Source organism: Camellia sinensis, chromosome 10 (assembly GCF_055761805.1).
Source record: "Camellia sinensis isolate YWXY chromosome 10, ASM5576180v1, whole genome shotgun sequence".
Taxonomy (NCBI): Eukaryota; Viridiplantae; Streptophyta; class Magnoliopsida; order Ericales; family Theaceae; genus Camellia; species Camellia sinensis.
Window position 1 is genome coordinate 147,266,076 of NC_138970.1, and position 13,190 is coordinate 147,279,265.

The window sequence follows — 13,190 nt, forward strand, 5'->3', positions numbered from 1 at the left end:
AAACAGAGAAGTATTAGTACATACACCACATAAACAGAGGAGATCAGACCCTCGTGGAGTTAGCAGAAACCATCTCTACTATAAGAAGGGAAAAGATAGAGCTGGGTGGTTCATCTAAGAACACCCGGTGTTTGGGTTGGTTGACTTCAAGATTGGCTAGAGCATCAGCACATAGATTTGCTTCTCTTGGGATGTATTGGATGCTGCAGTTACATCTTCGCAGCATGAAATTAGCATCCTCGATCAGAGCTCTGTATGGAGATGATCTTTTAGCTCCTTCTTGGTTGAGCTTCATTGCAGTTTGGGAATCAGTCTCTATGTCTATGTTGACATTTGTATTGGAGTTAAATAATCACAAAAAGACAAAATTAATTATAAAAGTCAATAAGATAAAATATTACTTTTTATCTATAATCATTATATTTTTTTTTTACAAAAGTTAAAAAAACCCAAAATAAAAATCAAACGAAACTAAAAAAGTTAAATTAAAAAAGTCTCAACATACAAAAATTGACTAAAAAAAAGTTAATAGCAAACTTAGAGGTTGTTTAGGATAAACTAAATAAGTGTACTTTTTGACTTTTTATAAAATATGGGTTGGGTATGAAGTGGGTTTGAAGTGATGTGGTAAAGAGAGGATATAACTTAAATAAGATGATGTGACTTAAATAGGATAGTGACTTTTTGATTTTTTTTTATTATGCCAAACTAAGAGCATCTCCAATATTGAACTTCTATTTTCATCAAATCTGAGGGAAAAAAGGACGATTTTCTCAATTTGATACCACTGGCTCCAACGGTGAACTTTCATCAAATCTACGCCGGGACAACCGATTGGTCGACCGGTAACGGTAAATATATATATATATATATATATATATATATTTTTTTTGAAAAAATTGTTTGAACCTTTTTTTGAACTGTTTGAACCCTTTAGTGGTCGACCAGTAAGGCAAATATTTATTTATTTATTTATTTATTTTGAATTGTTTGAACCTATAAATTTGAATTGTTTGAACTTTTTAGTGGTCGAGCGGTTGGTCAACCAGCCAGGCTACCAGCTGGTCGACCGGTTCCTCTCCCCCAACGGTAACAAACAGTAATTTACTGAAATCTGGGTGTGTTCTCACTTTGGTGAAATGTTTGGTGAATTCTCGATTTGATACCGAATTGGTGAAACCGTTGGAGCTTCAAACAGTAACTTTTTTACCAATTTTTAAATTTGATGTCAGGTTTGATGAACCGTTAGAGATGGTCTAAACCTTATTATGATTGATGAAAAAATGAGATTCATAATTTTATATTAAATAATTAAAAAATGTTAAAAAAACATAATAATTTATGATGGACTGAGACATAATAATTTATGATAGCCATTTTCCAACCAAACTTAAAAAAAAACGAATAAGAAAACAATCTGATCGCATTTCCATATAAGTTATAATCATCGAAGAAGACGCATCTCTTCACCAAGACGTAATACTCAAAAGAATGGTTACTTCATCAATGTTTCAATCAGATTTACGTTCGGCGCTTCAGATCGCCTCCACATTCAAACCCAACCTTCTCTTCGTCTCTCGCGGCGTCGCCGCCCTACGCCGCCCACCGCCTCCACTGCCGACGCTGACGGCGACGGCGAGATCCTTTTCTACCGCCACCACAGCCGTCGTCGAGAAGGTCTCGAACAAGCCTTCGGTGTGTACGGCCGACGAGCTTCACTACGTCTCCGTGTCCAATTCCGATTGGAGGCTCGCTCTCTGGCGCTACACCCCTCCCCCTCAGGTATTTATAATATGTAGTCGAAATTTGATTTTCATTGGAGGTGATTTTTTGAGATATTGTTCATGTTGTTCTGATTTGATGTATATGTATGTATGTATGTATGTATAGGCTCCTCCGAGGAATCATCCGCTGTTGCTGTTGTCTGGTGTGGGAACTAATGCCATTGGATACGACCTCTCTCCCGGGGTTAGTTAGTTTACTCTCTCTCTATATCGGAATTGGTTTCAATAATAGTTATATGTGCAACTAAAATTTAGTAAGAGTATTTGAAAAAACAAAATATAATTAGATCACTTGAGAAATATGATAGTGAGTGAAGAATTAATTTTAATTTGTTGTAATTTGTTCAAACTATAGGCAGATGAAATTTGGAAAATTCCCTGTTGTGAAATTCAGCACATCCAATTTGCTAGTGCTGTAATCCAACTTCAAATCTAGCAATACATTGTTTCGAAATTCAGATTGTTGTTTAAATTTATTTATTTATGTATATCTTGGACCGTTGTATTGTACCCAACACATTTATGGTGGTGATTTTTTTTTTTTTCTCAAAATGTAAGATGTGCATTAATGTGTACAATTATATTTATAGCCAAATCTATCTTTGTTTGCACTTATTTAGAAGTACTTTAGTGCTTAATGAGCCAAAATTGCAGCTAATTAGTACTCATATACACAACCAAAAAGCATCAAATGCAATGGAAAATTGTCCTCTTGTGGCACATAGTTTTCAGGGATGCTTTTGTATATAATTTGTTGAATTACTTTATGTTGCTATGAGAACTTCAGAATTTCAACTTGTTAGTTTAATGAATGTTTCAACTACCCATGAATGAGAAGTCCCATGACTAGGACCACTACTTACCAAACTTTCATTTGATATAGTGACTTGGTGGAATAGGTGAATCAGCAATATTCGGTCAATTGCTTTCATGCTGATCAACATAAAGGACATGTGTTGTCCAATTTTGTTATTACAATTAAGTTGAGACAAAGAAAGCAACTGTTGAAGGGACTTTTTGGATGTATTTTTCATGTTGCCAGATATTAGGATTGTAAAAGGTTCTGAATAACCGCATAAGAGAAACAAAACCACTAGCATGAGAGTGATCACTGTCTGATGCAAACTTTGTCAACAGTAAAAGGCAATACCTTAGAACTCTTCCATTTTTTTTTCTTTTTTCAGTGAAAGCTAGTGAATTTATTGGGCAACAAACCGTCTTTGTAGTGAACATGACTGCTTTTGAAAATTGTCCCCTGCGAAAGGCTTCTTCATCTGATGATTTTTTTGGTTTATATCTCGTTAATGCTATGACCATCTAAATATGGCCTACATGACAATATATAAAACTTCTCAAAGTATATCTTGTTAGATGACCATAGGTCTTTGTTTTTTTTTTTTTTTTGATTGGCATTGAGGTGTCCGGATCAAAACCTGACTAATTCCCAAGGGTGCATAGGCCCTTCGTAAGGAGTTTCTTGCAAGTGTACCACGGTTAGTTCAAGGGTTTTCCCCCAGTCTGATGACTCCAAGGAATTGTTAGCACTCAAGAGGTTTTGACCCTTGAACCTTGGAAGAAGCACACCCCCAAAACCCAAGGCCTTGCCACCAAGCCAATCCCTTGGGGTTAATGACCATATGTCTTTTGAAAAACAAGCTGTTGATCAATCTTGAATTGGTGGTATGTTTCATTGATGTTTTTCATTTCTTATCAATGAAGAACTTCATATTTATGTACCCTTTTCCTTGTTTCAAGTTCTAGATTTTAATTTTTAACCATGACAGTTTGTTTCAACTCAAACCCCTTGTCTTATGTACCATTTTAGCTGTAAATTTCTCCTTTCAGAGAGAAAGGAGCAATTCATTTTCTTTCCACAAACTCTAAGTGCCTCATTTGCTCCTGTTTCTATTCAAAATATTCTCATTCTATTAGCTGAACCTGTGCAAAGTTCGTGATATCTTGCTGTTTCCCATAAAATTTAAAAGCTCCCACATACATACACCACATTACAGCTTCAAAAACCGCCAATTATTTTATGTCAAATTTACATGAAGCAACTCAGTCTTGCTTACCTAGTTGAGTTTTGCTGGTTCTTAACCAAGCACCCAAGCTACAAAACTGTCAAGCCTCTAAATTTACAAGCCCAGACTGCCAAACATAAGACGATACAAATACAATTTTGGAGCCTAGCATCTAAATACAACTAAGTTTTAGCTGGCTATGATTATTAAATAACATCTTAAGCGCTTAAGCTCATCAGATTTTCAGCTGGGTTGGCTTGCAAATTTTATATCCAATTCTTTTCTCAGATTCTTTTGGTAATGTAGTTCACAGAATGATCCCTTCCAAATTCTCATTTATAACTTCTTAGATGCAGGCTAATGGGTACTTAATTATGTTTGCAGTCTTCATTTGCCCGTTACATGTGTGGTCAAGGATTTGACACATGGGTCCTTGAGGTTAGAGGTGCTGGGTTGAGCATGCAGGGATCAGATTTGAAAGAAATTGAGAAGTCTGCCCATGCAATATCTGATATGATGGAAGCTACTGCTGTGACTGCAACGGATGGAGTTTTTCCTGCAGAACAGCAGTCAACCAATATCTCCAGTGCAAAGGCAGAATCTGATATCTTTGTTGTCAAAGGGGACCCAACAGGGATGGCAACTGTATGGGATGAATCAAGACTAGTGACAAAGTTGACAGAAACTTTTATGCGTTTGTCGGAAAGACTCTCTGGCTTTCTCAGTGAAGGACAATCAAAAATTATGTATGCAAAACTTTTCGATCAAATATCAAGACTCTTGGAGGACTCTTTTCTATATGAACGCTTTAACGAGATAAGAGGAAAACTTTCAAGTTTGTTAGAAGCAAGGCAAACTTCTGCTGTGGCTAGCCAAATCAGGGATCTGAGTCAAAAGCTTGTAAATATTATTGAAGAAAGTCAGCGTTCTGTTTCACCTCAGTTGTTTAATCTACAAGAGCGGTTTTTCACAACAATTGAAGATTTCCAGAAGCAACTTGACTTAATGGTCAAGTATGATTGGGACTTTGATCACTACCTGGAAGAGGACATTCCTGCTGCGGTGAGGTGACTTTTCTCCTTGCTGGAAGACTGTAACTACAATTACTCTTTTCTCATTTGACCATCTAATTTTGATCGTCTTGTGTGCATTATTTTTTGAAACTATCTTTAATATCTTTTATGTTGCATAAACTAATTATGCATATATGCTGCATAATGAGTAAATATTTAACTTATATGTTGCAGATGGAATATATAAGGGCCCAAACCAAACCGAAGGATGGTAAATTGCTTGCAATTGGACACTCTATGGGAGGTATCTTGCTGTATGCTATGCTGTCACGATGTGGTAAGATGGTATCACTTGCCTAGTTATCTTATCTGCCATCACTTGTTATGTTTTGTGAGTTGTGATACTATGACAATAAATGAATTGGTGGAAACTTTCATTTAGTTTTACAGGTAATTATTTGACATTCACACAGCATTTTGCCAGCATTTGTTTGCTTCACTTAACTTACATATGTTGTTAATGTCCTATTTGAGCTGTCCTTATTTTTGACAATTGTCCCAAGAAAATTTAAACAGTAACTTTTGGTAGTTTCTTACCATTATCACTCTGGTGCCATATCAAAATGGTTGAACAAATATGGTAAGCTTTGCAAGAACAAAACAAATGCAGTCGACCCAACATAAGCCCTTTTGCTTCAAACGGAGTCTGCATAGTAGTGACAGAGTCCCAATATCATACTCTGAATATTATCTCATTCTTTGATAATGAGGGTATTTTTCTTTCTATTAGGCATTTTCTTAGGTTTACAATTGTGTTGTAGAATTTTGCTAATAATTCTAAGCCATCATCATCATCCAAAAACTTAAAGCCTCATTCTCAATGTCATTTTAAAAATCACATATATTTATACATATAGGTAGTTATATTTTCATATTTGTTAGTTTTTCCAATATGATGCAGTGCCTGTGTCAGCTGTTGCTAGCTTTGGAATCATTTATCACTAAGCCATTTTAAAAATGAAATATTAGCTGCATCCAACACTTGGACTAATACGTCTTGGCAGGATGCTCATTTTCTTTTATGTTCAAAGCTGCTGGCAAGAAAATGACTTGAAAGATGACTAGATGGGGTAGTGCCAAAATGAACTCTAGTGCTATTTTCTACTTGATAGTATATTTAGAGGTTAAGATGGATTTATTGATTTGAGAAAGCTGTTTCTAGTGTCATTTATTGAGGTTGATATGTCAGACACCCACAGATTGCTGCACACAGTGCAATCTTAGTGGTGTATTACCTTAGAGCAGATAATTAATTGGTGTGTTTCAAGGTGCTTTAGCAATGACTACCAGCACTAGGTGATGTTGTGTTATGTCGATGGTTATGGTAGCACTTTGTAGATTTTATTCTTCTACCCATAGATTGTCGCAGACCACTTAATTTTCTGGCAAAATATCATGATCTTGTAATCAGTAATGCCTTTTTTTTTTTGTAGATAATAACTCTGCTAGTTTAAAGAAACTGGTAAACTCATATTGTCTGTCTTGGTATTATCTGCATTCAAATTCAGATGTTACTGAATCACTTTTCAGTTCATTTTGTTTTTGGTGTATTAACATATTTAATCTTGAAAGGTTGTGAAGGAAGAGACCCTGGATTGGCAGCTGTTGTTACTTTGGCATCATCACTTGACTATACATCTTCAAAATCGTCACTAAAACTGCTCCTACCTCTTGTAAGTTGATGAAAAATCAAGCTGTGAACAGCTCTTCGTGTGCTGCTTTAGTAGCCATATTCTTTTTAGGTTTTTCATGGAACAACTCTTTTGACAATCTAATAAATAAACTCACTTTTCTTGTAGGCTGATCCTGCACAGGCTCTCAATGTTCCTGTTGTTCCTTTAGGGACGTTACTGGCAGCAGCTTATCCTCTTTCATCTCGTCCTCCTTATGTCTTGTCTTGGCTTAATAATCTGATATCAGCGGAGGACATGATGCATCCAGAGTTGTTAAGGAAGCTTGTTCTGAACAACTTCTGTAAGTACAGTATGCCAAATTACCTCAGCATGAATCTGAGAATTTAATGTTTTTATTTCTTGTGCTAAAGTTGAATGCATATACTTATATTTTAATTTATGTTATGAACAACTATTTTGCAAGTTCAGCATGCTATATGTGACTTTGGCATGAATTTGAGAGTCAAACATTATCACTTAAGATAATCCAATCCAATGGTTTGGAAAACTCAAGAAGCTTACTAATAAGATTTCCATTCCCCTTCTATATTCTAGCCATCCAAACATAGTCTTAATATGTTTAGAGACGAAATTGACAAAATTGAAACTTTAAAGATCAAGGTGACACAAAATGTCAATCTTTTGGAGACTATAGGTATATTGTATTATTATTCCAATTACAGTGTAGACAACCATTTGAGGTTGGACCAATTTGACTCAAATTAGAAACTTTAGGGATGAAATTAACAAAATTAAAACTTGGAGGATCAAAATGACACAGAATGTATACTTTAGGGACCAGAGTTGTATTTTATCCATTTTTATAATGTTCCTTCGGAATTGAATGGAGGAGGTCTTAAGTTTTGTAGTTAGCTTTTCTGGAATCCCTTTGTAATTCAATGTGTATATGCCTACTCAACTGAGTAGACTAACTTATTTAGGGTGTTTATGTGTAAGTTCAGGCTTTTCATGAGATTCCAAAATTCTTTAACCTTGATTTGGGCTGTAGCGTTCCTTTTGAAATTGAGGTTAGATGTGTGTGGAAACCACAATGGTTTCCATTTTTGCAAGATTTTTGGGCACACTAAGGTGCCCTTCCTCATCCAAACTATCTTGTAATGTGAATGAGCTAGATAAGAATGGGGTTAGAAAAGGAGGAAAGATAATGAATGGATAGAAATCTTAGTTGCACGAAGTGCGAGCGGGAGCAGGGACGTGTGGCCATGTAAAGGAGCCGTAGTTTGGGATCGCCTATATATTATTTTTATTGAAATATTTTTAATATAATTTATCTATATAAACATTTTTAATTTTTTTTTTAATTAACATATATATGTTATAAATGTTTTATTTTTATGTAATATTTAATTAATTAAATACAACATAAAAAATATTTTTTAAAAATGAATAACAAATAAAAGTAGTGGAGTGATATTTTTTAGAACACTAGTCATTATCTTTGAATAAAATTTATTATATTTTATTTAATAAAACAACATTTTTGTTTTATTTAAATATATTTATTATTTTTTTATCTTATATATTATTTTTATTGATAATATTTTTAATTTATTTATATATATATATTTTATTTTTAATTGACATATATATTATAAATAAATATGATTTATAAATGGTTATTTTTATTGATATATGACATATATTAATTAAATATCTTTTGAGAGAGAGAGAGAGAGAACAAATTATAAATCAGAGAGAAGAGATGAGAAAAGAAGAGAAAACAGAGAAGGGAGGGAGAAAGAGAGAGAAGATAGATCAAAGATCATTGAAGAAGAAGCCAGTGAAGATAGATCGAAGCTCGTCTATAGTAGTGTTCGTTGAAGATGAAGTCGAAGGGGCCATGCCACGCTCATTGAATTCGAAAGGGAAGTCAAAGGGCGTGAGATCGAAGTTGTTGAACAGAGGATCGAAGCCAGCGACCAGGTTCTCTCCTTGCCCTCTCAATAGTGCTTCCTTCTCGCATCAGATTTGTGTTTCCCTCTCCTCAGATTCGCGATTCTGCTATGATTCTTCCTTAGAAGCGCAGAATCGCACTTCTTCCTCAAAGTCATCACCATCTGAGACGATTCCTGTTACTAAGATAGAAATTACAAAGAGGAAAAGAAAAGGAAAGAGTGAATCCCGGTCAAATGAGAAGCCTTTTGATGTGGAGGCTTATGGGGCTTCTAATAGCACCAATGTGTTTGATGTACTTGAATCATGCAGTAAAGATCTAGAAAATGTGTGTCGATCAAGGAGAATGGTTGACAAAGGAATATGTTCTCCAACTAATGAGGCGAAAATTGTTAAGGAGTGAGAGTGCACTCCTTTATTGAAGGATGGGAATAGGAAAAAGCTTGTAGATAAAGGGTACAATAGAGAAGATCACATTTTCTACATCACAAAAGAAGCGCAAAAGCTCTCAAGCAAGGAAGGGGAGCATAACCCACCTTAGTTTCTTTGGCTAGGAGATTTTTATTTTGTTTTGATGAGTGGCCTAGCCCCAAGAAGCACAAATATTTCTAAGTAGGTGGTCGGACATTGACACTATCTTCTCAACACATGTCAAACACGTGACCAAAGGCGTCCAATTATTTTTAAAAAAAATTTAAAACTGGATATGCTTCAAACACTTTGGGGACACACATATTCATTGCTTGGACTTATGTGAAACTCATTACAAGTTTAAACAAAATAATCTTAGATCTAATGATAAATGAAAAACAATATATATTTATACCTGTTAATCCCTCATCCATTAAAATTTAGAAATTAGTGCCATGCTGTATCTTGTAATTATCTTTTAATACATATAATCAATGTTGTCAAATTGCCAATTGAATCGTGAATCATTGTGCTAAAATATCGAATCGTGAATCGTAAGATTTATTTAATTTAATATAATATATAATTCTATATATTTATATACATAAAAATACATAGTGTGTTTAAAATAAAGTAAATTATCAATAAGACTAAACTATATATATGTGTATATATATATAAATTCACGTATATCAATGTAATTAATTAATCTCTTTTATATATCTTCATAGTTTGGCGAAAGAGATGATGTTTCATGCATTATGTAAACAAAAATATAAATAGTATTGAATCACAGTGAATCGTGTAAATGGTAATGAATCATAAATTGAATCGTACATTTTACTCAATTTTCGATTCAATAGCATGATTTGAATTATTTTTGTTGAATCTCATATCGAATCGTGAATCATACAATTTTAACAACCATGCATATAATAAATGTATGAAATTATATATTTTGTATGTGTTCCCCATGTGTTGTGTCTTGCATTTTTTTAAAATTACCGTGTTGGTGTGTTATTGTCTGTGCTTTTTAGGCCTAGCCTCTTGGGTTGTGGGGATTTTTTATTTTTTTGGTTGGCTAGGTCCTTGTTTTTGCCTTCTTATGTTACGTGTGCCATCAGGGTGCATCTTTGTAGATCCTATGGGGTTGTGACTGGGTTGTGTCTTGAGCTTTGTTGCATGTCTTTCTTTTTGGTAATAAAAGCTTATTTGCCAGCCACACACACACACACACACACAAAATCACTGGAGTCTCAACTAATTGCAGCTTTAATACAAAATTAAGGTCACTTAGTAAACATATTAATAAATATAAATCCAAATAGAATGAGAATGCTGAGGTAAATGACAGTAAAGGCAGGAAGATCATGGGGCCACATAAGCAATATGAATAACTAACTGGAAGATAAGATAAACTTACCTGAAACTGTTTGGTTGTTACCAGGGACAGATCCAGAAATTCACCTCAAGAAAGGAAGGTGAGTTGGTGAGTGTGTTTTTTTTTTTTTTTTTTTTTTTTGGGGGGGGGGGGGGGGGGGGGGGGTTGTTGTATATATTAGTGAGTATATTTAGAGGGTGGTTGTAGTGTATATACAAGACTTGGGGGTGGTTGTTCGAGACTGCGGGCTTCTATGTAATTTTCTTATAGTGCCAGAGAGTGTACATAGAAGTTATCAAAAATTCATGAGGGTTGTGGTCCCTTTTCGTTCCTAGTTGTTACCATAAAAAATGGAAGTTTGACAGAATCATACTTGTCAACATTTAAGGGCGCTATAAGAACGTAGAACGGCCAAAGACACAACAAATGGGTTCATGGAAAAATATGTTACGATTTGTGATAAAGAATGTGCCCTTCAAATCAAGCAGAACAGCGATGAGATAGTGCAATGCACCACAAATTGTTATTTAATGGGCTTCAACTAAATTCATTTCTAGATATATTTGTGGCATTTAGGATATTGTTTGAACCGCTGTGATTCATTTATTCTTAATCGTTGAATTCATTACATATTATAATTTCTTGATATAATTCAAGCCTTTCAATTGCTTGAGTATATCTCTTAACTGAGTCGAATCCTAACTTTGACATTGTTTAACCTAATCCATCTAGTGGTGATCTTTGGATTATGATCTTTATACATGGTGATCTACGGAGTGTTCCTGTTATATTATTCTATGCCTGACCTATTCAAACAAAGACAAGATGATAATTAATGTTGAGGGGATCTTGATAGGGTTTGATGACAACTTGCAGGTACTATTCCTGCTAAATTGATTTTGCAGCTGACAACAGCTTTTCGAGAAGGTGGGCTCTGTGATAGAAGTGGTAAATTTTTCTACAAGGATCATCTACATAAAAGCAAAGTTCCCATCTTAGCCCTTGCTGGAGATGAGGACCTAATTTGCCCACCAGAAGCTGTCTATGGTACATTTCAAGTAGATTTAATCCACATATTGCTCCACGGACGTTATAGATGTTATCTATTTTATTTTTCTGGCTTGTTATCTTTTGAACAGAAACTGTAAAGCTCATCCCCGAGCACTTAGTTACCTATGAAGTATTTGGAGAACCTGAAGGCCCGCATTACGCTCATTATGACTTGGTGGGAGGTCGATTGGTATGCACATTTTTCTCTTCTTTTCTCTTCTGTAGGATGGTAAAATATCGTCTTTGCTAATTTGTTTATACTGGCTAAGTTTTTAACAGCTTCAATATTTTTCAATCAAAATGCAGGCTGTGGACCAAGTATATCCCAGTATAATACATTTTCTAAGCCGTTACGACTGACACGATTATCTACATTGCATGAGATTCACTACCACTAAAATTCATTAGCCCATTTCCAAAGCAGGTATGACACACCTCCTCTCTCTCTCTCTCTCTCTCTCTCTCTCTCTCCGTGTGTGTATGTGTGTGTGTGTGGTTATTGATGCCTGGTTATCTCTATATGGGGCAGCTGTGGATGGGAGGTTCAGGTTTGCACATGGAATTGAGGACTCTTTATTCAGAGAGATGAAGTTTGTTGCATGTAGCTTAGCTTTGTTTATTTATGGATCAAGTTTTCTTGTTTTGTACCATTTTTTTTTTCTTTTTATTTGTCAAGAAAAAAATTGTAAAATTTAAATGAACACTTTTAATCCACCCTCATTGACAAGCAATGGATCATGTGAGTGGGGATCCACACTCTTCATCCCTCCTCTCTCTTCTATTTCATATTAGAGGTCAAAATGAGAGTGATGTATTGGGGGATGTAGTACCATTCTATCCAGTACTCTACTTAATTTATTAACTCAGAAATTATTTAGAATTATCATTTTGTGATTTAGATTTGTTATATATATGGATCTCACTATACAAATTTAGGTTTGGCAATGCATTAAATAAGTATATTTATTTACTCATTTATTATAAATTGTTACATTACATCTCTATTTTTCTATACATCTTTTTGTAAAAAATCAAAAAGTCACTAAATAAGTTAACTCCAAACCAAATCTCCATGACATGTCATGAATACTATTTGCAAAAATGCTTTGAACCTGAGAAACTATTCAATGCTCATGAGCATTTCTCTAATCCATTTACATGTTGACACTTGACACTTTATCTCTTAAAATTTTAACACAAAAGTGGTGATCTCATGATTTGGATCAATAACTATTGATTGGGAGTACCACTTATACTTGCTTCGGAACATTAATGCTGTGTTTGGTTGGAGTTTTTGAGGTGGGATTTGGAAAAGGAATGAGAAATGTAATCCTATTTATGTTTGGTTATAATAAAAAATATATGGGAAAAGAAAGGGGGTGAGAAATAAATAAAGAAATAGGATACCTTTTAGGACATCAATTCTATTTTATAACCAACACAACCAAACATAGTTGGAATTTGGAATTCTATTAATTCTTTCTCCTTTTCCTTTCATTTCCATTTCCCTTTCTATTTCCCTTCCTAAATCCCCCAACCAAACACAGCGTAAATAATTTCTCTTTGAATCATGGCATTTCTACCCAAATTTTTCTGGGTAGAGTAGATATATGGTAAAGATTGAATTAATGTAGCGTGGGGTTTACATATAAAATAAAAGTGAAATTTTGAATAATTTTGAATTTTTGTGTCTGAATCCATAGCATGATACCATTTGTGGTCATCATCACAATCCTCCTTGAGCCATGGGTTAACCTGTTAAAAAATTGGGTGAGATGAGATAGGAAAAAGGATTGCCTACTCTTAATGGTCAAAATATGTTCTATTAATTTGAAAGATTTAGAGAAATAAGTATGGTGATAATATTAGGAACAATAGAAAAT

The 13,190-nt window shown here is 34.5% G+C and overlaps 1 protein-coding gene across 1 annotated transcript; it reads left to right on the top strand.

Moving 5' to 3' along the window:
- Nucleotides 1-1,351: 1,351 nt before the first annotated feature.
- On the top strand, nt 1,352-12,190 carry LOC114318097 (alpha/beta hydrolase family protein). Its single transcript, XM_082892562.1, has 10 exons — nt 1,352-1,782; nt 1,891-1,968; nt 4,190-4,867; nt 5,053-5,155; nt 6,451-6,551; nt 6,678-6,852; nt 11,134-11,304; nt 11,397-11,497; nt 11,614-11,731; nt 11,837-12,190. Exons 1-9 carry the CDS (start codon nt 1,492-1,494, stop codon nt 11,665-11,667), a joined length of 1,752 nt encoding a protein of 583 aa, XP_082748688.1. The 5' UTR covers nt 1,352-1,491; the 3' UTR covers nt 11,668-11,731; nt 11,837-12,190.
- The last annotated feature ends 1,000 nt before the right edge of the window (nt 12,191-13,190 follow it).

Coding starts and splice junctions, on each gene's coding strand:
- LOC114318097 (XM_082892562.1), top strand. CDS start 1,492: ATGGTTACTTCATCAATGTTTCAATCAGATTTACGTTCGGCGCTTCAG. Junction 4,868..5,052: donor AAGAGGACATTCCTGCTGCG/GTGAGGTGACTT, acceptor TATATGTTGCAG/ATGGAATATATAAGGGCCCA. Junction 6,853..11,133: donor GCTTGTTCTGAACAACTTCT/GTAAGTACAGTA, acceptor GACAACTTGCAG/GTACTATTCCTGCTAAATTG.